Source organism: Protopterus annectens, chromosome 11.part0 (assembly GCF_019279795.1).
Source record: "Protopterus annectens isolate FY-2018-M chromosome 11.part0, PAN1.0, whole genome shotgun sequence".
Lineage (NCBI taxonomy): Eukaryota > Metazoa > Chordata > Ceratodontiformes > Protopteridae > Protopterus > Protopterus annectens.
The window spans coordinates 452,366,916-452,390,162 of record NC_056745.1 but is presented as its reverse complement, the minus strand read 5'-3'; the positions used below and the strand labels follow the sequence as shown (position 1 = coordinate 452,390,162).

General features: G+C 38.7%; 1 protein-coding gene across 1 annotated transcript in view; it reads left to right on the top strand.

Annotated features, from left to right (window-relative positions):
- The window catches only part of LOC122814953 (lens epithelium-derived growth factor-like), a 668,706-nt gene that overhangs the window by 276,417 nt on the left and 369,042 nt on the right, over nt 1-23,247 (top strand). The window contains exon 5 of the mRNA XM_044087212.1: nt 3,668-3,853. Within this exon, the coding sequence (XP_043943147.1) occupies nt 3,668-3,853 (186 nt within the window). The remainder of the gene's footprint in view (nt 1-3,667; nt 3,854-23,247) is intronic.

Below are 23,247 nucleotides of genomic sequence, written 5' to 3'. Positions count from 1 at the left end.
CAGCACATAGTGCAGGTGTCTTCTGGAGTTGTGGGTATAGTATAGGTGGTTTTATCACTAAAAAGACATAAACAGTCAATAAGTATTATGCAGGAGATGAACCTAAATTTTCAGTGCCTTCACCAAAATGCATTTGAGGAGATGTAAATGCAGTTAAATGCCTACACACCAGAAAAGAGAATGGGAAATGCTGCAGAATCTTTAGCTGTATGGGAGTTATAATCCTCCCCTTCAAAAAGTATGTTTAATGCCCAGTATGTTTAATAAAAGTATAAGCACATTGGTAATTAACTTGTCTCAGTACCATTTTGTTTTATGTAACTATTTACTGATCTAAAGTGCCATTTCTGTGGAAATGGGGTTACCTTTTCACTTGAAAAAAAAAATGTCACAGATTTGTTGTCTTAATTAATGTCTTGGCTTTGTATGTCATGTAAGCTGAAATTTTTCTCTGATCAGCATTTTGTGTTATATGTAATTGGATAAGGTTAAGCCTAAGGGCATGCTGACTTTTTTTCTCAGCAGAAAAATGAACAAAGGGTAGTACAGATTAGGCATGATTGTGATAAGAGAAACTTAAGAAAGTCAAGGAGATGTGATGTGTGAATGACCAAGGGAACTTGGCGAGTGACCAACTGAAGTTAATGGCCGCTGACAAAGGAGCAGAAATGAGTAGACTTGGTGATTTCATTGTCCTTATCTTCTAAAAAGTTTTTTTTTTAATTTCATGTTGGTGAATAGCTAATTAAAATACATTTGCAGCCATTACTCTCACCACATAGGCAAGGGTAAAATAAATAATGATATATGTACATGTGCATGTGGCTGTGAGAGAGAGAGATAGTGAGAAATCATTTAATGTATATGTAAACAAATATGTGAACAGTTTAAGCCAGCCTGTCAGTATGTTTTTGGTAGATGGAAGGAAGGCAGAATATTTGGAGGAGATATACACAGACACAAGGTAATGGGTAGAACTAGCAGACTCCACAAAGTGACTGGAGGTTAGACTTTAACACCAGACCTTGGAGCTGTGAGGAAGAACCATTAATCTAAGTTATTGCACTGTTTTGTGCTGTGGGTCACAGAAATGCACTTTACAGGATGCCAAAATGCAGAAGGAATACAATAAATCAACAAAGTATATATCTCAAACAAAATACTTAGCGGTCAAAATGCAAAGTGATGGCTTGACAGAAACTATATAAAAAAATGAAACATTTTAAGGGACTTTGGCTTCTGTATCACCCTATATAAAATACGCCAATTGAATGGATGCTTACAATTTAAATTTTGCAAATCATTAACGTGATGTGCAAATAAAGCTGTTTAAAAAATGAAAAAGGAAGAAATTAGTAATAATCAAGGTAGTCAGCAGAAGATCCATTCACTGTAAACAGCCATGCAATGAAGCAGACTTTCTTTCATTTTGTTCACTCACATTACTGCTGTTTAAAGATTTCTTTACCATAGAAGAGTATAATTTATTTTGTTCCATTGATGACTGTAGTCAGTTTGTCTTGGTGATTATTTATTGGTAAAACCACTTACAATGGTGATACACCATGAGTTGCCATGTTGCAGATCATCATCATCATCATCAATCCCATGTTTTCTGTTTTTACATGGGCTCAGGGTGTTGCATCAGCTGTTGAAGCCTCTCTTGGTTTCAGAGCCACTCTCCTATCATGTTTATCAGCCATGCTGAAGTGTCACTGGTCTTCTGCCACACAAAATCCATCTCTCTCTTGTTTAGATTTCCATGCCTCCTCTATAATTCTTCCTGTCTTTCTCACATCTGCTTTACCAAATTGTCTTTTCCTTTTCTGTACATGTAATCAAACCGCCATAACGTATTCTCCTTGACAGTCTCTGTAATTGATGCAATTTTGGCTTTTGTTCTGATATCCCACATTGTGTTTTCCACTACTTATCTCAGGCACTTTATCTTCACCTCACACTGTGCCTCCCACTGTCCAGGTCTGGCACTTTATCTTCACCCCACATAATGCATCCCAGTACTCATCTCTGGCACTTCATCTTCACCCCACACTATGCATCCCAGTACCCATCTCTGGCACTTCATCTTCACCACACATTATTCTTCCCACTACCCATCTCAGGCACTTCATCTTCATCCCACATTGTGCCTCCCACTACCCATCTCAGGCACTTCATCTTCACCTACATTGCACATCCCACTACCCATCTCAGGCACTTCATCTTCACCTACATTGCACATCTCACTACCAATCTCAGGCACTTCATCTTCACCCACATTGCACATCCCACTGCCCATCTCAGGCACTTCATCTTCACCCCACGTTGTGCCTCTGCTTCCCTATTAAATAAACGAACGTTCAAAATTTTGAATGCTGCTTTATCGACAACTAAATGTCGACACATCCAAATCCTGAACAGACAGAACAGCGATTTTTTTTCCTAGGGAAAAAAAAAATCACTGGTCCACAAAAAACAAAAAGAAAAAACAAAACCCCAAACACAACCACCCACACCCCCCCCCACTTAAATATGCCAACTCCGAGATCGCACCACAGTAGAGGAAATGGCAAAGTCCCAAAAGCAGCCCAGTGTTTATTTTCCCTAGGAAAAAAATTGTTGTTTCATGTCTTCGGGATTTGGCTTTTTTGACAATAAGTTGTCAATAAAGTGGCGTTTGAAATTTCAAATGTTTGTTTATTTAATAGGGAACTGTGCCTCCCACTACCCTTCTCAGGTGCTTCATCTTCACCCCATGGTGTTCATCCCACTACTCATCTCAGGCACTGCATCTTCACCCCACATTGTGCATCCCACTATACTTCTCAGGCACTTTATCTTCACCCCACATTGTTCATCCCACTGCCCCTCTCAGGCACTCCCATCTTCACCTTGCATTGTACATCCCAGTACCCATCTTGGGTATTTCATCTTCATCTAAAGCTGCCTCAGCTGCTATGTCTTTACTGCTCGGGTTTCTGTGCCATACACAAGCACTGGTTGCACCAATGATGAGTACAGCTTGCTTTTCAATTTTTGTCATTCTTTTGTCGCCCACCTCTGATTCTAACTTAGGTCTCCACATTCATACTTTTCTTCTCCTCAACCACACCACACTACTTGAAAATGTTATTCTGTTACATTATTTTCACTTCTGTCTTGATTTTTCAGCTTTTTCTGATAGGCCCCATTGCAGTCATGATAACTGTCTTGTCTGTACCCTGTTTGATCCCAGGTGCCTTCAATTTTCCATTCCAGTCCCCTATTTGCTGAAGTCCTTGTTCAGAGTGTACTTATAATGTCATATCATCAGCAGACCGCAGCTTTGTTGATCTGTCCTCCTAACCTATTTGCTAAATGTAGCCGAATGGGCTTGATGCACACCCACTCTCACTGGAATCCTGGACAAGTCCAAACACTGTTCATACTTCTGGCCTTGCACATAGCGGGTACTAATTGTGCCAGTGTTTCTGAGACTTTGAACAGCTGCAGTACTGCGTTGCAGATCAGAGAATTGAAAGCTTAGGATAATATGGATTGTTTTATGTTCTTATATAATTTTTAACTAAAATGCTAAATATTTAATTTAACCAATGTCTTTTTGAAGAGTAATTTTTTTATATATTTTTTTTTTTATTATTTTTTATTTTATTATTTTTTTTTCAAGATCTGTCTGATCAGCCATCTAAGAAGAAAGAAGTAAAAGGAAAGAAAAAACTTACTGGTAGCAGAAAGCTTATGTCAGAAACAGAAAAGAGTAATGTGCCGCAGAATGGAACACCAGAAACACTAGGCAAAGAAGAACAGAGATCGATAAAAGAACCAGAAGTAAAACATTCAAAAGGCAAGGCAGGTGAGCATACATCTGAAATTAATGAATCATGCTTTGACATGCTTGTCTTTTTCAGGATCACCAGGTATATTTTGTCACTCTCTATCATACTTTGTAGGCTTCCAGAGCCAGCATTCAGTAAAAATACTTCAGTTTTTTACATGATATATAGTTTATTTTTCTGTATCAGCTAAGTAAGTCTTCTCTGTCACTATTAATGGCAGCTTGATTAACAAACAATATGAAACATTAACGTAACTGACAAAATTGCATTTTGTTTGAAAATATCATACAGTTGCCTGCATATTAAGGGATGTTCATCGTGTTACACTGTTGCAGTTATTACACTTGGGTTATCCTGCTGTCAGGCGGTTCCCCAGTCGGCCTGAGTTCCAAAGTCTTGGTCCGGCGTCAGTTGCTGTCGCCTCCTCCCTGACATCAGTGCGACAGGGGTATATAATTTGCAGCCGACACCATTTTCTTCAGTCTTTCTTGCCGCGTGGTGCCCGAAGCAAAAGCAGTTCGCAAGTGCCGGTCGGCCGTCTCCTGAGATTTTCATTCCGAATCCAGAACCGAAGTCTTCTACAAAGCTAAGTACCCGTTGAAACTTTTTCTTGCCTCAGACCGATGTCAGTAAAAGTTAATAACTGTATTTCTTGTGGGAAGCAAATACCTCATAAGGATTTCCATTCCTATTGTATTCCATGCCTAGGCCCAGACCACGATGTCACTGGTTGTCGGTTTTGTGCTAGGTTTAACAAGCGTACTATTAAACGTCGGTTTGATTTTGCCCGACATTATTTTGGTAGAAAATTCAATTATACCATGCCATCGGAACTTCCGACGACCAGAATACACAAAAAGCGCAAAGACAAGGATAGGCATCCGAGTCCTAAAACTGATGACGAAGCCACTTCTAGGCCAGTCACCGCTTCTGTAGAACCACAGGCCGCCTCTGACTCCTACGTGGAGATGGCTGGGCCTTCGGACACACAAGTTATTCAGCCTACAGAGACTAACCTTTCAGAGGGATCTGGAGTAGCTGAGCAACCCACAGCTTCAGAGGGTGTCTTCAGACCTACTCAGTTAAGTATTAAACCCTCAGCTAAGTCTAAGCCTCCTTTAAAATCAAAGAAACAAATACAGCATTCTCCAGGACAGGCCTCCATGCCTAAGAAACAAATGCTCAAAATGGCTGAAGACCTAATCACTCTGATCAGGGGGTTCCAACCCCCTCCTGATAAAAGGCCTAGACAGGATGCAGACTATGACTCATCCGACCAGGTGTCCATCTCTTCTGATTCATCCTCAGACCTAGGATACTCTTTACCCCCTTATGAGGATTCTGATGCTGAGGAATCAGTTCCATCAGCCTCACCGCCTGAGGGACTACTCCTTTGGGGGAAACCCTACATACCATGAGGGAGCATTTCCACTGGGAAGGCCAGGATTACTCAGAATCCAAGAAAAGGCTCAGAGACTTCCTTTTATTACCTCAACACAGACCCCTTGCTATTCCGCCAGTGTTAGATATTGTGGATGATGTGTATACTGAATCCAGCTTAAATCCTGATTCCTTACTTCCAGCCCCTGTTAAACCTGACAGATACTACAGAGTCCCTGACTCACATAAAGTTCTGTATAAAAGCCCTGTAGCTGACCCTGAAACTATTTCTCAGGGACCCAAAGAAGATAAGGCCTCATCAGCCAAGAATCCAGTCCCCTCTGACAGAAATTCCAGAGCATTAGACAGATGGGGAAAGAAAGTATATACGTCTGCAACTTTAGCAATGAGAGCCTTAAATTGCCAGTTTCACATGCTAAAATATCAGCAATTTTTACTGTCTCAGTTAAAACAGAAAATGCTTCCAGAATCAGATCCTCCTAATTTTAAAGAAATGCAGGATTTATTGCATGCAGCTGAACAAGTGGGAAAGCCTACTTTGCAATGTGGTTTTGATTCTCTAGAGGCCTCCTGCAGAGCAGCAGTTACAGGCTCTGTCATTAGAAGACATGCTTGGTTAAAAGAACATACGTTACCAGATCATGTTAAAGCAAAATTATTGGATGCACCTTTGCAGTAGTATGCGTTATTTGTAGTTAAGGCAGAAGAGGTATTAAAGAAAATGGAGGATAAGGCAAAATCTATGCAAATGGTGAAGGATTTCTTACAGGTTCAGCCTCCTAGATTTAGCAGAAACTGGCCAACTAAGAATTGGTCCTTTCCAAATACAGACAGACCTCAATGGGGAAGATACAGATGTCCAAGAGGTAGAGGTCAAACACAAGGTCCTTATAGGCCTCGACAATGGGTTGCATCAGGCCAGAAAGAAGGGGAAGACAGGCCCCAACCATATAAAAGCAGCTCCAATGACTTCCCACTACAGCTGCCAAACAAATCCCTCTTGGCAGCCCCCTTGGGAGGAAAACTGGCACTCTTCTACCACACTTGGCAAATGATCACCAAAGACAAATGGTTTCTCAACATTGTATTTCAAGGTTACAGGTTCCACTTTCACACTCTGCCAAAGTTAAAAGGAATGCCAAATCTGCCATCAAATCAATGGGCAGAGGCTCAAAAACAAATTACAGCACTCATGGATATGAGAGCTATTCAAAAGGTACCATCACAGGAGCAAGGACAAGGGTTTTACTCAAGACTCCTTCTGGTACCCAGAAAGGACAAAGCCTGGAGGCCCATTCTGGATCTTTCATCTCTAAACACTTACCTGGATGTTCCGAAATTCAAAATGTTGACATTACAGCAGCTTCTCCCATGCTGGGCAAGAAAGCTTGGCTTGTGACTTTGGACCTCAAGGAGGCATGCCTGCATGTCCCTGTCAGACAAAACTGCAGAAGATATCTGAGATTCATAGCTGGTTCAATGCACTACCAATTCTCTGCACTGCCGTTTGGCTTATCTACTGCGCCCAGGGTCTTCACAAAGTGCCTGGCACCAGTAATTGCATTTTGCAGACAGAAAGGAATTCAAATTTATCCGTACCTGGACAACTGCTTGATTCAAGCAGAGAGCAAGGACATTCTTCTAAAGTGTCTGGCGTTTGTAAAAAGTTACTAAGTTGCCTGGGGTACACAGTAAACGAAAATAAATCAAAACTAGTGCCCTCACAAGAAATTATATTCCTTGGTGCCAACTTGAACACAATGGACCAGATGGCTTATCTCACGCCAGACAAGCAAAGACAACTGACTCAGTACTTTCAATTGATGGCAACAAAGACCCAACTCCCTGCAAGAAAAATACTACAGGCCTTGGGTTACATGGCATCCTGCATACTACTAATTCCATATGCCAAACTGCATATGAGGAAACTACAATGGTACCTCTAAAGAATGTATGGTCTCAACACTGTCAAAGTTTGGAAACAGTTATACCACTAATCCCTTGCCTTCAAAAGAAGTTTCAGTGGTGGGCTCAAGCTTGTCACCTCAACAAGGGACAGCCTTTTACACAACCCACAGCCAGGCAAACACTGACAACAGATGCATCGGATTACGCCTGGGGAGCACACATAGCAGGCAAATGTATTCAGGGCACGTGGCCCGCAGAACAAAGGCATCTTCACATCAATCAAAAAGAGATGCTAGCTGTACAAAATGCCCTTATAGCTTTCAAGGACCTGCTGCATCCAGGACAACTACTACTAAAGACAGACAACACCACAGTTATGTGGTACATAAACATGCAAGGGGGCACTCACTCCTACCCCCTATGCAGACAAGCCATGACCTTGTGGAACACAGCTATAAACCTTCAAGTTCATCTGCAAGCACAATTCCTGCCAGGAGAGAAAAACACACTGGCAGATGACTTAAGCAGAAACATCATGGATCCCCACGAATGGGAATTGAATCCACAAATATTCAGGATGATAACACAGACATGGTGGAGCCTGGACATAGATCTGTTTGCATCCCCAATAAACTGCCAGCTACAAAAATTCTGCACAAGGAGTTACCATCCACAAGCATGGAAAGTGGATGCCCTCTCATTCAGCTGGGAGAACCTACAAGTATATGCTTTCCCACCACTACCTCTCCTGCCAAAGGTACTCATAAAAGCCAGGCAAGAAGAGCCAAAGATGATCCTGATTGCTCCAGACTGGCCATGCCAGCACTGGTACCCAATCTTAAGGAGCTTAGCACAAGAACCACCCTGGATTTTGCCTGAAATCCCACATCTGCTGACTCAGCACAACAATCAAATACTACACAGCCAGCTAAAGACCTTAAACCTAGCTGCATGGAAGATTCCTTAGTCAAGCAAGCAATGCCTCTCTCCAAAGCTGTTGTGGATGTCATTCTGGAGGCCAGAAGGCCAAGTACCAGGAAAGCCTATTTGGATAAATGGAATAGATTCTGTGCCTGGAACCAAGGTCACAGCCTTGACCCTCTTGTCCCAAACATCCCTCAGATACTACAATACTTAACTGAGATGCTGGACAAAGGCCTCTCCTTCTCATCCATCAAGATCCATGCCTCTGCCATCTCTGCTCATTACAACACGGATCTGCCAATTTTCTCTAATCCTCTGTTAAAACAGTACCTCAGAGGGGCTAAAAACATAAGACCGCCCCATAGAGAACCTACTCCAACTTGGGACCTCAACTTTGTTTTAGAAAAACTAACTTTACCTCCTTTTGAGCCAGCTAACACAGCAGAATTAAAATATATCTCTTGGAAAACTGCTCTGCTCCTGGCAAGAACATCAGCAGGAAGAGTTTCAGAATTACAGGCACTAATGGCAGTGGAACCTTTCCTCATTTTCCACCAGGACAGGGTGTCTTTAAGAACCCTACGTTTATGCCAAAGGTGGTATCCAGTGTGTATCTAAACCAAACTATTCACCTGCCATCTAAACCACAGAATAAAGGGGAGAGACTACTGCACTCTTTGGACATTCACAGGCAGTTATGCTTCTACTTGGACAAAACCAAAGCTTTCAGAAAATCTGAGCAATTATTGGTAGCATATGCTGCAGGAGCACAGGGAAAAGCCATTTCAAAACAGACTATTTCAAAATGGATAGGACATTGTATACATTTCTGCTACACATACCATGGAAAACCTGTACCTAGCAGCATTAGATCTCACTCCACCAAGGCAACAGTCACTTCAACTGCCTACCTCAGGGGAGTACCTACCAAGGATATTTTGGTAGCAGCAACATGGAGTTCTGTACATACCTTCACCAAGCATTACCATCTGCCTCTATACTCTAAATCCAGAGCTGGCTTCACCACTGCAGTGCTGCAGGGCCTTATAGCCACCCCTAATGCCTTATAGAACCAGCCACCCTACCTCAGCTTTGGGATTCTACCCAAGTGTAATGACTGCAGCAGTGTAACACGATGAACATAGTACAGTTTTGTACCTACCATAAATGTAGATGTTCGAGTGTATACACTGCTGCAGTCCAGGTTACCCTCCCTCCTTCCCCTCTTACTTGCTGGTACGTGCCTGTGTCTTCTACCCTTTACTACCTATGGGGAGTATTTGCTGGTAGCTGTAAGTTGTTTTTTGCTTTTCTTATGTATGTTTTATTAGCAATTGGAATTGTCTACCTATTTGGAGGCACCTGACATCTGGGGCAAGAAAAACTGAAGAAAATGGCGTTGGCTGCATCTTATATACCCCTGTCGCACTGACGTCAGGGAGGAGGTGACAGCAACTGACGCCGGACCAAGACTTTGGAACTCAGGCCAACTGGGGAACCGCCTGATGGCAGGATAACCCAAGTGTAATGACTGCAGCAGTGTATACACTCGAACATCTACATTTATGGTAGGTACAAAACTATACTTTTCCATTACTATGTACTGTATGACAAGCAAAACTTCAAAGGTATTTATGGATACAGCTGAGGATAATAAACAAAACACAAGAGTAATGGACTGAAACAAAAACACATTCACAGTAGAGAATAAAGTTAGGCACTTTTGTATCTTTATTAAATTGAGACTTCTTCAGAACTAAAAGTACATGCAATCCAGTTATAAGTACATAAATCTATTGCATGTGAACAAACCAAATGACAGTGAATCATCCAATAAAATTAATTATCTCAGTTTAAAAAAAACGTTTATAATGCTGTGGTCATTCAAACCAGGGTCATCCCCTGTGTTCAAGTGCAGTCACTGGTACACCCTTTTTGTTTATATAGTAAGGGATAGTTAATAAACAAAATACAGTACAGCTACAATAAACATACCTTTTTTAGTGCTGAATGTTGGCTAGAGCTGGAGTTGAAATGAAGCAGTAGATAAAGATGTGTGTTCATGTTCAAAAAATAAGACTGTATGGGGTAGCTGGCATATTGAAATGAAAGCAGTGATTCCTCAGATCATTCAGACTGTCAAGTTACATAAGGCCTTTGAATTGTGGCCAATATGTTTTCTGTCTTAATCCAGTTTTTCCAGTTTTTCACATCTCTGCTTACATGAGGCATTAACTGTGTGATTAGTAAAGCTAGTTACTGAACAGTGCAGTATATTCTATATGGAAACTTTGTTGTTATCCTGTATTATTACTAAAACATTTTTGCATTCTGTAAATTGTCAGAATAAACCACATTGTGTTATGTCAGCAGCATTTACAAAATGCAACTTTGCCTGGTAATATATTTACTATTTATTCAATCATTCAAAAATGAAGCATCATATGATCATAAACATCAAGGTTCACAAGCATTGTGGGTGTTTGTCCTGGTTGTGTATCTATTTCTTTCACTACTTTGTGTAAGATAGGAGCTGGCATGCTAGTAATGTCTTTATAAGTTACCTTCATAAGTTGAAAACAACAAAATAGTAATGTTAAAAATATTATTTGTAGATGAATCACTCCAAACATACTTACATTTGTAGAATTTAGAACTAAAAGTAGTACACATTGTTAGTAGAAATGTGTTAATGTTAAAACTGCAATGCCATGGTCTGGGTGTCTGAGGAGATTCAGAGACATTGATCTGTGTTCTCAGTTTGAGAAAGATTTTATTAATGTGCCATATCTGATTATTACTTGGCATTCATTTCCTGTAAAGAAACTGCTTTTACTAATTTTCATATAAATATGCAGAGCACTTTGTGTACCTAAAGGGCAACCATGAACAGTGCCTCTTGTAGGCAACATTCTCCTATAATACACTTCTGAACACTGAAATTGTATATTGGACATTTAGTCCATTCCAAGAAATCAAAGTTATTCCAAATTTTATGTAGGAAAGAAGGAAGAATTTATATGAAAATATTTTAGTAAACAATTGGGTAATTAAGTCAGAGTTTTTCAGATACATTTTTTAACTATTTTCCACTCCCGTTTTATCCTATGGCCTCTGCTCCATTACCTCACATCCAGTGCCAGGCCAGCCAGCCACTCCATACACCCAATGGACTAACTTCAGTTTTCTGCTTGGGCCTGACACAGATCTTAAAGATGTTCTGGGAGGACTGCCATCAGCCATACTCCATGTTTTTTTTTATTTATGCCCTTCCTGGTACTCCTACCTCCTTGCATTCAAGTCCAAGGGATGGGTGTGCAATGAGAACATGGGGGTTTCACCTCACCTTTGCAGTATCACCTTTGCAGCAGCTCAGCTTAATTCACCACCCTTTCCCTCTCATAAGACCACTCCCCTATTGTAACATTCTCAGGATCCATTGAGGATACTCAAGAGGATTACCCACAAGACTGCCCTCCCTTCCTGGGAAAGGCATGCCCGACCCTCCCCAACAGGTTCTCGGACACCTGAGCCACTAATCAGACTTAGGTTACCTAGGCCTAGGTCAGGGCTTTATCCTTCTATGTCATGGCACTGGCTAGATGCATGCTTTTAGCAGGCTGACAGATGTTTTGGAATTCATATGAAGTGACTTTAGAGCCCAGACCTCATTCCATGCTAGTGGAGAAGAGCAGGAATCAGGAAACAGTTAGAAAAGATATTTATACTAGTGGGAGGTTCACTTGATTTTAAGGACAGGCTGGACTAGGCTTTCATTCTTGTTGATTGACTTGCACTTACATTGTTTCATTTGACGATTGTGTTTGTGCATTTGAGTATAGCATACACAGAATGATAGCTCATAGATTAAGGACAGTTATTCCATAGGTACATGTACAAGTGAGCGAGTTAGGGGGTTATATTTAGACTGACAGTATAAAAAGTGTAGCAGCACCTGTCAAACATTAGCATTAGTCTATTTGTAGTATGCATGTACAGTATAGTTTTGTTGTCCCATTATGAAGAAATTGTTCTTTTTTAAGGTGAACGATTACTGATTTTGCACTACAAGAAAATGGCAAAAAGAAATTTAATTATATAAGTATGTTTAAATATGACTAAATGAGCATTAGTCTATCACAGTATCTGTCTGTAAATGAAGGGTTGTTTATCTTTCTTCTAAATATAGGTTAGAGGCTTTGTTATGAAGTTTTATAATGGAAGCAGTTCTAGTAAGCAAACAGGTGTCCCAGCTGCAGCCGGAATTAAGTGGTGGATGTTCCTTTTCATCCCTCTCCCTCCCTGTTTTTGACTGTGTGACTCCCATCCATGTGTCCTGCCAGCTGTGTAATAACCTTTATTAGTATGAACTGGGAACTAATTAAACTTTAACTCCTGTGTTGTCTAGTAGAATGTTGTTGTTGTCTTTCAGCTTTTCCCAGTTAGGGGTCACCACAGCGGAACTCCGGTCCACTAATGATTGGCAGTAGATTTTCACGAACGCCAAGGTGCCAGCTCGACGTTCAACCTTCAGCGAAGGCACGCCCATTTACGCATGTCTTTCAAATGCCCACCCAACCGCGGGGAGGACATGCAGACTCCACAAAGAAGGTACTCCCCGCACTCCAGCTGAGAATCGAACGGGAGAACCTCTTGTTGTGAGGCAACAACGCTACCGCTGCACCACCGCGGAATACTGTGTTGTCTAGAAGAATGCAGGCTTGAAAAGATCTTGTGGTTACTGGCATACTCTTGTGTTGCTTCAGAAAGTATGGTATGTTGCATAATGTTTCCATAGCTTCAAAATGTTGCTGTTGAATGGGTTTCTGATTTCATAAGTCATAATTGCTTGAATGTTGCAGCTGTCACAGATACAGTGTACCTGAAATGTAATATGTCAAGGCCTAAAACTATTCCAGAATACAAGAAACAACTGTGTTAGAAAATGTTTTTTAGTAGCTCCAGAAGAGAAGGGTTGTAGCTTGTCAAAGTCCACACTTTAATGCTGAGATGGCTATCATGTGCAAGACCCAGAGCATTTATTTCATAGTTGTTCTGCACCTTCAGGGATGGTACTGTAGGTTGGCAGCAGATCTGGGCAACACCAAACCAGAAAGTACTGTTTGTGTAGAGAAACAATTTTATGTAAATAATATATATATATATATATATATATATATATATATGTGTGTGTGTGTGTGTGTGTACAGAAGGATAGAAAGATAGATATGTGAGAGTTGTGTTTGTGTTTTCCATTGTTTTCCTCAGTCAGTAGCATAACAATTTGCAGTTAGCTAATATTAAAAAAAAATGTAACTGCAGTTCATCAGCAACATACTGCAAAAATATTGGTATATTTGACATCACTAGAACTGGAGTCTTGATAATGTTTTGCTGTTTAGGAATACAAAACTATTATGAACTGACACAGAGCAAAAGCCACTTCAAAGAAGTTTTGAGGATGCTGTGGCCAGTGATTATATGTAGAAAATAATTCTTGCTATCTATTACCTGAATGTTGCCAGGCTGAGTGGAAGAATGAGTCCACTAATGATGGTTTTGGCATTTCAAGAATCTTGCAACCCGCATAACTTACTAGCTAAGCTAGAGTAAACAATAAGGCCAAACAAAAAAAAAAAACACACTTGTGGGCAGGGGCTGATATGGAATACTAAGGATGTACCTTAATGAAAATAAAAGTGAGATATTCTTCTTAATTAGTTTGTAAAATTTCAAGTATTGAACAATCTTTGCAAAGGAATCCCTATTGGTATGAGTTTGGCATAATGCTTAAGGTCTTCACCTCAAATACACAATGTACAGGGTTGGATTCTGACTGCGAATCAATGGCTATGGTTAAAATGGCCTTTCAGGGCAGTTAGCCTAGTATACACCTGTAATCTATAAGCAACTGAATGTTATGCCGTATATTCAGATGAACCTCTCAGTCCATTCTTCCATGATCCAAGCAAGGTTTACATCTATGGAAGGAGGAGGGTATTAAAACGTGAGGCAAACATCTGATGATTAAACGCTTGTTTCTTGTAATAAGTGGTTCATAGTCACTAGATGTTTATATATATATATATATATATATATATATATATATATATATATATATATATATATATAAAATGTAATGTTGTATATATATATATATATATATATATATATATATATATATATAATGTAATGTTGTTGTGATATATGCCTTTTAAGAAGTTACCTGCATCATACTCCCTTGCAAATTCTGTATAGTAATCAGTTGGGAGTCAGATGCTGGTATTTACATCCTTTATGCTAAGATGCTATGTTATGTGTAGTAAAATTTACCTGTTTGCTGAAACTAATGCCAAATTTTGAAATTTCTTACTTGACTTTTAAAGTAAGCATTATGTGTTTCATAGCAGCTCTTGACTTGATGTCAGAACTAGGATCTTCTCCATGTGCAAAAACTGAACGATGCCTTCACAAGTTCCTAAAATGTTCCACACCATGCAAAGTGAACTGAAATGTTCAGAGTTGAATAGTTTAACTAAAAACTCTTACTTTACCTTACACGGTTCTTGTATAACCAAATGTGAACCATTTAACATAAAAGTACTACATAAGGTTTTCCACAAACACCCCCAGTATAATACCTGACTCCATGACTCTAGCTTTCATCCTAGACACATTATTAAAAACATTCCCAAATAATTTCTTAGAATCAGATGTATATGTTCTTCTAATAATTCATACCAATATTTCCACATTAGGGTCACATTTCAGCCACTATAAACATAGAACAGAGGCCATTCAGCAACAGGCTACTTTATTTGGAGATCAGCTAATAGGTTGAAGTCCTTGTGGTCACTGTTCCTCTTGTAGATATGTTTTGAAGTCCAAATAATTTACCAGTGCAAATACCTCTAAGGTTTATGATATGACATTTTTTGGAAATTGCAGCACAGATTGGCTTGTTTATTTAGCCCACGGTTCCTGCTCAGCCTCCTATGTTGGCCAAACTTCAAGGCCTTGTCGCATTCGGATTTCAGATATGTATATCTGACATGGCTTAGTGCTAAATCACTTTGGCTTTGGTGTGTAGGGTCCTGGGTTCGAACTTTGCAGAGGCTGTTTATTATGGTTGGGAGGATGGCCTAATGGTTAAGGTGTTTGACTTACAAACACAAGGTACAGGGTTTGAGTCTCACAAGGGATAATTGGCTAGGCTTAAAATGGCTCGCAAGGGCAATTAGCTTAGTACTAATCTATGAACCTATGCACCTTAGTGACACTCGAAATAAAGGAATCTCTAGTTCATTATACAAACATGCTGTTCATTATACTACAGCTCAGTTTAAATTTACTATTATTGATCATGTACAGGGAAACAGACTGCCTAAAATGGGGTGGCACTCAATTTTGAATAATAAAGAAAAGAATTGGATCATTAGGCTTGGGGGATTATTTAAACCTGGACTTAATGAGCAATTGTAATTAATTAACTGGAAGTGGTGTATGTATTTAAATATTGTCTTTGTGAGTTAAGATCACTGATGAAGGCATGATAATGTCGAAACCAGTCTGATATTTTTTCTGTAGTGTTTTAAACACTACAGTTTGGAGCTGCCATAATAAGTTATTGTGTTTCATTATGTGGTGCTGGGCGTTTTTGTTTTTGCAGCCAACTCACTTCTCTGGGAAACGCATTTGTGGATTTATGTTTGATGAAAGGCCATTCATTGAAGTTGGATTACATAGAAGTAATACAGACAGTCAGATAGGCTAAGTTAGTAATTAAAAAAACTGAATGCTAACTTAAACATGGTTAATGGTGTGTGTGTGTGTGTGTGTGTGTGTGTGTGTGTGTGTGTGTGTGTGTGTGTGTGTGTGTGTGTGTGTGTGTGTGTACATGTGCGTGTGTGTGTGTGTGTGTGTGTGTGTGTGTGTGTGTGTGTGTGTGTGTGTGTGTGTGTGTGTGTGTGTTAAACTGCAGCATGGATGGCAAGTTCCATAAAAGTCCTAATGTTAGCCAGGTTAAATAAATGTTCAAGAAGCAAAGTGATAGTAAACATGGCAAATGCATGACGTATGAATACTGTCATAGTGAGTCAGAGCACTATGCTGCACATGGCAGAAAGTGTAAGCGACTCTGCCATTTTGCTGGTGTTTGTAAAATGCAACAAATGCACAAGTCTGAGTTGTTTTGTGCTGAATGGTCCGTACATAAATAAGCTGCTCAGCATAGCTGTGTTATGTAAGGGGGGGGGGCTTAATTTCTAAAATAAATGAAGTCAGTATAGACAAGTTTGTTGAAGTTAGTCGGATTCATTGTGACCAATAAAAATTAAACTAAAGCCAATTGTTGTTCTATATGCCTTAACCAGACCCAGGGGAGTGCCATTTCCCATTCTGTCTATAGCAGAAACCTTGATATTATTGAGATTGGTACTGAGCAAACTGAACGGTCTACTCCCATGGGCAGAATAATTAAAAATAATGGTTAAATGTACTGGGGACAGCACAGTGGAGCAGTGGGCAGTATTGTTGCCTCACAGCAAGAGGTTCTGTGGATCAGTTCTCTGCTGGGGTGCCTTCATGTAGTCTACATGCCCTCCCTGTGTTTGAGTGGGTTTTCTCTGGGTGGTTTGGTTTCCAACCACATTTCAAAGACATGTAGTCAGTGGATCAGTTACCCTAAACTGGCCATAGCTGTGAGTGTGCATGCATGATATAAAAGAACAATCATGACAGGGCTAGCTACCCAGTGGTATGAACATTGGCTCCAGAGTTGATTAAAATAAAGGAAACACTGAAGGAGTATATCAACTCAAATAACAAAGGCTGGGAAACAGATATTCATATCAGCTGATTAAAACTGCAAAAATCAAAGGATGAAATAAGGAAAAGGCTGGCTGAGTATGAAACTGCTCAAGAAGAAATGTTTCAAAAAATGGTAGAATTAGAGGACAGAAATGGAAAATCTGAGATTTTCTGCTGTATCAGAGAAACTTGAAGGAACAGACCGCATTCATTTTATGAAGGCATAAGTAAGCAGCTGGACTGGTATTCCACAGCAGGAACTGTTATTTGAAAGGGCACAACATCTGTATGCTCCAAATATGGCCACGAGAAAGCAGCCAAAACTTTTATTAGTAAAGATGCAAACTACCAGCAGAAAGAGCTGATCCTCACGAAACTGTGGCAAAAAGGCAAAATATTAAAAGTTGGAGACAGTAGAGTGTTTGTGGAAAATGATTATTCATTGTACACCAATTAGAAGAGAAACACATTTATTCCAGTAATCAAGGAATCTTGAGAGGCTGCAGTGAGATTCAAGCTGCTGTATTGAGCTGTTTTCAAAATATTTTTTGTTCCTGGAGGATCAAAGTAATTCTTTGATACAGAACAGACTAAGGAGGAAATGTAAAAGTTTATCCAACAAAAAATGAGCCATCAAGAGGACTCTGCTTCTCATTCTTCTGATAATAAAACACATGGGGTGACGTTGCCATTGAAACCTTTTCCACTGAAGAATACATGCATTTCTTGCATGAAACACAGGAGGGAAGAATAATATTAGCTGGGGACTTCAATTTACAAGAAATAGGTTGGAATAATATTGATTCAGCAACATTAGTAAGAAAATTATTCACAATGTATATTCGGGAACAACAAATGCTTCAGATTGTAAAAAGCCTGCCAGGCGATGGAACATCTAGACATTGTTTGTGTTCCTAAAGAAATTACTCTTATTTCAAGTCAAGTTTTACCACCATTCATGTGCAGTGATCATGGGGTTATAAAAGTTAATTTGTTGCTAGATAATCCTGCTAAACTGAAATCTAAACCAGTGCACAAAAGGTTAATTACAGATTATATGGAAGCAAAACAGTTGTTATGTAAAACTAACTGGAGTGAGGTGTTCATTGGAAAAACTGCAGATGGAATGTGGAAAGTTTGAAAGAGAAATTGTTTGAGTGCAAAAAATGAAAAAAAAATGTTTAAAATCAAGGTCTAGGCATACAACATCAGAGGAATATATTTCCATAAGAACAATATATCTGATTAAGGTGAGAGACAAAAAAATGTATAAGAAATGGAAGAGAAGTCAAACTACAACTTTGAAAACTGAATTAAACAAGCTGGACAAACAGATTAAGCATAGTGTGAGACAAGATCAAGAAAATTTTAAAGAAAATTTATATAAAAATATTGACCATAGTAGGAAACCTTTTTATAAGATGGAGAAGGAGTAAAGACACACAAATTGATAAACTCTGTGCAGATTCTAAAATTTATTCTTAGACACAACAGATTATAGATATATTTACAAAACCTTATGTAAAACAGTTTGGCTCCACAAAAGGGGTGATAAGTTGTCCTAGTGACATCCAGGTAATCCCAGATACTGGAATCAATTTAGATTATATTGAAAACAACGCACAGGGAGGAGATGGCATTTGACCTGAGAACACTTCAGCAAGAACTTATGGTACCATTATATCTATTATTCGCTAGGTCATGTAAATATGGGGAGATTCCTCAAGATTGGAGAGACACGCTTATTAAACCTGTCTTCAAGGGAAAGGGGAGTAGGACAAACCCAGAATCATATAGACCCTTAAGTCTACTTTCATGTTGTGGAAGATAATGGAGAAGATAATACTGGACAAGTTATTGTCAGAACTGGATAGGTTGGAACTTGAAACCTTCTATATCAGCATGCATATGTAGAAAACAGATCTATTATCCTCTGTAATATGATGTTGTATAACAATTTAATAACCGCTATGTATGAAAAATTGTGATGCAATGTAATTTATATAGATTTAAGTTCAGCATTTGACAGGGTCATGCACAAAACACTGTTCAATAAATTAGCACAACTCGGTATTGATGTACTCTTGATAAGACAGATAGCTGCATGGCTTACAAATAGGATATGTCAAGTATCATACAGCAACTGGACAGGTGAAATCCTTGGTTACAGTCAGGGTGTCCCACAGGGTTCTGTCCTAGGCCCTTACTTGTTTAGATTGCATCTTTCAGACCTAACTTTTTTATCTGAGGTGCTCTACTGTCTATATGCAGACTACTTGAAATTGGGTAAACTGATTACATGTGTTACAGATAAGGCATGTCTGCAAAATAACTTGACAAAATACATCAAAAACTAAGCATATGAGATTTGGAGGACATAAACTGAAAGGTGAATATTTAATGCAGCACACATTGATTAAAACTGTAGACTCATTTAAGGATTTGGGTATATGAGTAGATTCAGCTGTGAGTTTTTCTAATCATATCAACCAATTGGTTAATGACTGTTATAGAACTATAGGTTGTATAAAAAGATTTGTAAAGTCTAGGAAATCAAAAATGATGAAGTCATTGTTTGTTTGTTACATTATACCCAAACCTGAGTATGGAATAACAGTATGGAAACCCTATAAGAAAACAAGCATGAGTAAACTGGAAAGAGTACAGCGGAAATATACCAAGGGCATGTGAACATTTAAGTTATTATGAAAGACTAAAATATGTGAACTTGTACAATGTCTCATACAGATAGCCAAGAGGAGATCTTATTTAAGTGTATAGGGCATTTAGAGACAACTACCTCTGGGAATGTTTGGGGTTATCAAAAAGTACTAGAGAATCATCAGACAACCTATGTAGAATATTCTATAGGAATGAGAAGTGTACTAATTGGTTCTCTGACAGAGCAGCTGATGCATGGAACAGACTACCAAATTTCATTAAAGCAAGTACTAGTTTAGATGTATTCCATGGTGGTATAGTGGTAGCGTTGTTACCTCACAGCAAGAGGTTCTCCCGTTCGATTCTCGGCTTGGCTTGGGAGTGCCTTCTGTGTGGAGTCTGCATGTCCTCCCCATGGTTGGGTAGCATTCGAAAGACATGCGTGCGTAAATGAGCATGCCTTCGTTGAAGGTTGGGCATCGAGCTGGCACCTCGGCGTTTCATAAAAAATTTACTGCCAATTATTAGCGGACTGGAGTTGCGCTGTGGCGACCCCTTAGTGGGAAAAAGCCAAAAAGACAAACAACAACAACAAAGTACTAGTTTAGATATTTTTAAGAACAGCTTGGACACGTATTTTGGGAACAAGTGTTTTGATATATTGGTAAGCTTGAAGGGCATTAATGCAGGTGCTTGAAATATTTGTATGTATGTTTGTACTGTTCCAAAGGAATATGCTTGTGAGACCCAGAAAAGCACAAGAGTTGACCAGAAGAATCAGGAGTACTGTGGAATTGAACTGGAATCTGGATCTGGGAGATGGAGATGAACATGACGAAGAACAGCAACATGTAAACTAGTGAATAAATGTAAGACTGCACAGCATCAATCATATTTGTGAAATATGGCTGTATGAGTAAGTGGAAAGAGTGGACGTTTGCTTTGTTTAACGTGTCTAGAACTGAAAAGCACTTGCTTTACTTCATGTCATTAATGTTTAGAAGAAATCTGAGGGGGAAGGGAGGGGGAAGGAAAAAGTTAAATGTGAGGTATTTCTATGAAACTTTTCACAATATAAATTGCATATTTTATAGTAAAATATTTTAGTGCTTCTTGTATGTGATAAAGTTATTAAACGGATGCCCTTTTTCCTTCCTCTTCTCTTTCCTTCTTTTTTGGTATTAAGAAATGTAGGCATTACATTGCAAAAAGAGAAGAAAAGCTAGATCAAAGCATGTTTAAGTTAATAAGCTGTAATCTTGATTTGTTGAGGTGGGGGTAAATGTACACAGATTATAATATGTGTAGTACTGATATCTGTTAATTCTTCATAGGTGAATATCTGGATTAATACCCTTGGCTTAGTCTAATAGCAAATTTTAATTGGAAACAAGTAAATATGAAAACACTGAATATAATGAAATGTTTGCCTTTAGCAAAAATGATTGAGCTCATCTTTCAGGTTGAAACAGAGGACTTCATTTTTCTTTTTTTATTTTACTTTTCCATTGAGGCAAACTGATAACAGGACAATAAAATACAGAATACTGGTTTCTTCATGGCTAAAAGTTAATGATTTCTGAAAATAGGCAATTAGTTTTCACATCAGGGAGGGGGAATAAAGATAAAAAAGGAACAGAACCCACTAGTGTAAGTAGAAGTACAAGCAATAACATGCATCTTAGCACAATTTCAGGTTAACTAGGGCATGTGTTAATAGCTGTCTGTTTGGCACAAATGTTCCTATTAGGAGTGTTAAACTTCATTATTTGAAGATGTACATAGTTATGTGTGTTTATATTGTGTTAATAGGTTATGAGGGTGTCTGGGGGTGTTTGGTTTCTTGTTTGAGGGATTTTATTAAAACAAAAAGTCTTGTAAAATGTGACATGGATTCCAATGCTGATAAGAAAAAAACTGTATAAAGGATTAACCTGCTAAACATTAATGAGTGCATGTATCACTATAACAATAAAAATAACAAGAAAAATAACCAGAGATCCTGTAGAGGTATTATTGATATTTCAGACATTTTATGAAAATTTATGTAAAGTATAGAAGTGGGAAAATCAAGAAAAAGCATAAATGGAAATATTTATGGAAGACGTAAATATGCCAAGGTTAGAGGTAGATGATCTCAATTACTATAGCAATAACCAATGAGTGGGTGTGATATATCTGAAGATTTACCCAGGGTTGGTATGGTTTAATCATGAGAGCAATGAAAAAATTAAAAAACTATGAAATCTGAACAGTTTAGAGGTATGAGAGAGAAAGGGCAAAAATGCAAGAATAATCATGTACATTTCTTTAGTTTTGCATGATGTATCTGATCTTCCTTGTATTTTCTCTGCCCTGCATATGTACATCTCACCTCTTAGCTCAAGAAAACTGCATGGCCTTAGCATACATTAACAGAAGAAAGTCCAGGTGACTGGACTCCTTTCTTTTGGTATATGCTCGATTTACAACGGGCACGCTGGTAGGGCTGACAAATCAGTGTGCATGTTTTTGAATGTTAAGGAGCTACTGTTGTATAATAACCGATGAGATAAAATGATGTTGTATAACCAATCTACAGGAAAGTCTCCAGGAATGGATGGTATTCCAGTAAAAGTTTGGGAGTTAGGAGAGAAAAAAGTAATAAAAATCTGGAAGGTTTTGTTTAACAGGGTTTTAAAAGGAGGGGAGGCACCAACATCCTGGAAAATAGCTGTAGTGGCTGTAATACCTAAAGAAGGTAAAGACCCATCTGATTCAGCTTCATATAGATTCCTCTCATTTCTAAATCATGATTATAAAGTGTTTATGTCTAGAGTGGCTAAAAGAATGGCAAAGGTGATGCCAAAACTGATAGATATGGACCACTGTGATTTTATGGCAGGGAGGCAAACATTTTACACTAGAACAGTTATGATCCAGAGGGAAGAAGAATGTAAGAAACTACCACTGTTGTTGGTGGGTCTTGATGCAGAGAAAGTCAGAGTAAGCAGGGATTTTATGAGCAGGGCAATAGAAGCATTTGCATTTCTTGATACAATAATAAGGTTAATTATGAGGATATGTGAGGGATCGGAGGCAAAAATTAAAGTAGGAGAGTTCCTCTCTGATAAGTTGCCTCTGAACAGAGGAACCAGGTAGGTGTCCTCTTTTCCCTTTATTTGCTTTATATTTAGAACTACTGGCAAAGAAAATAAGGGACTCAGAAATGCAAGGATATAATTGGTACTGCGTTTAAGAAAAAGGCATTATTTGCAGATGATATTATTTTGTATCTGATGGAACCAGAAAAGGACATCTCAATGTTGTGGATTATTTTGAGACAGTTTGTTTTTGGGACATAAAATTAATGAAAATAAAACAAAGGCTATAAATGTAAATTATGTACCAAAACATGAAATGGTCCAGCAATACACATGTTTATAAGGATATGATAAAATGAAGTATTTAGGAGTATGGATTAAAAAGGATCCGGTTATGACAGCTAAGGATATTTAGGAAGAGACAAAACAAAAGATGATACAAAAACTGATAAACTGAAAGCTCTTGCCTATGTACATGAATAGCAAGATACAAGCAGTAAAAATATCTTAGTCCCTCTAGTTTTATACACAGGTCAGGTATATTTTTATCAACCAGAGTAGAAGTTGTGGTTAGTAATTAATAAAGAATTGAAGGATTTTATTTGGGAGGAGAAGAGGGCAAGAGT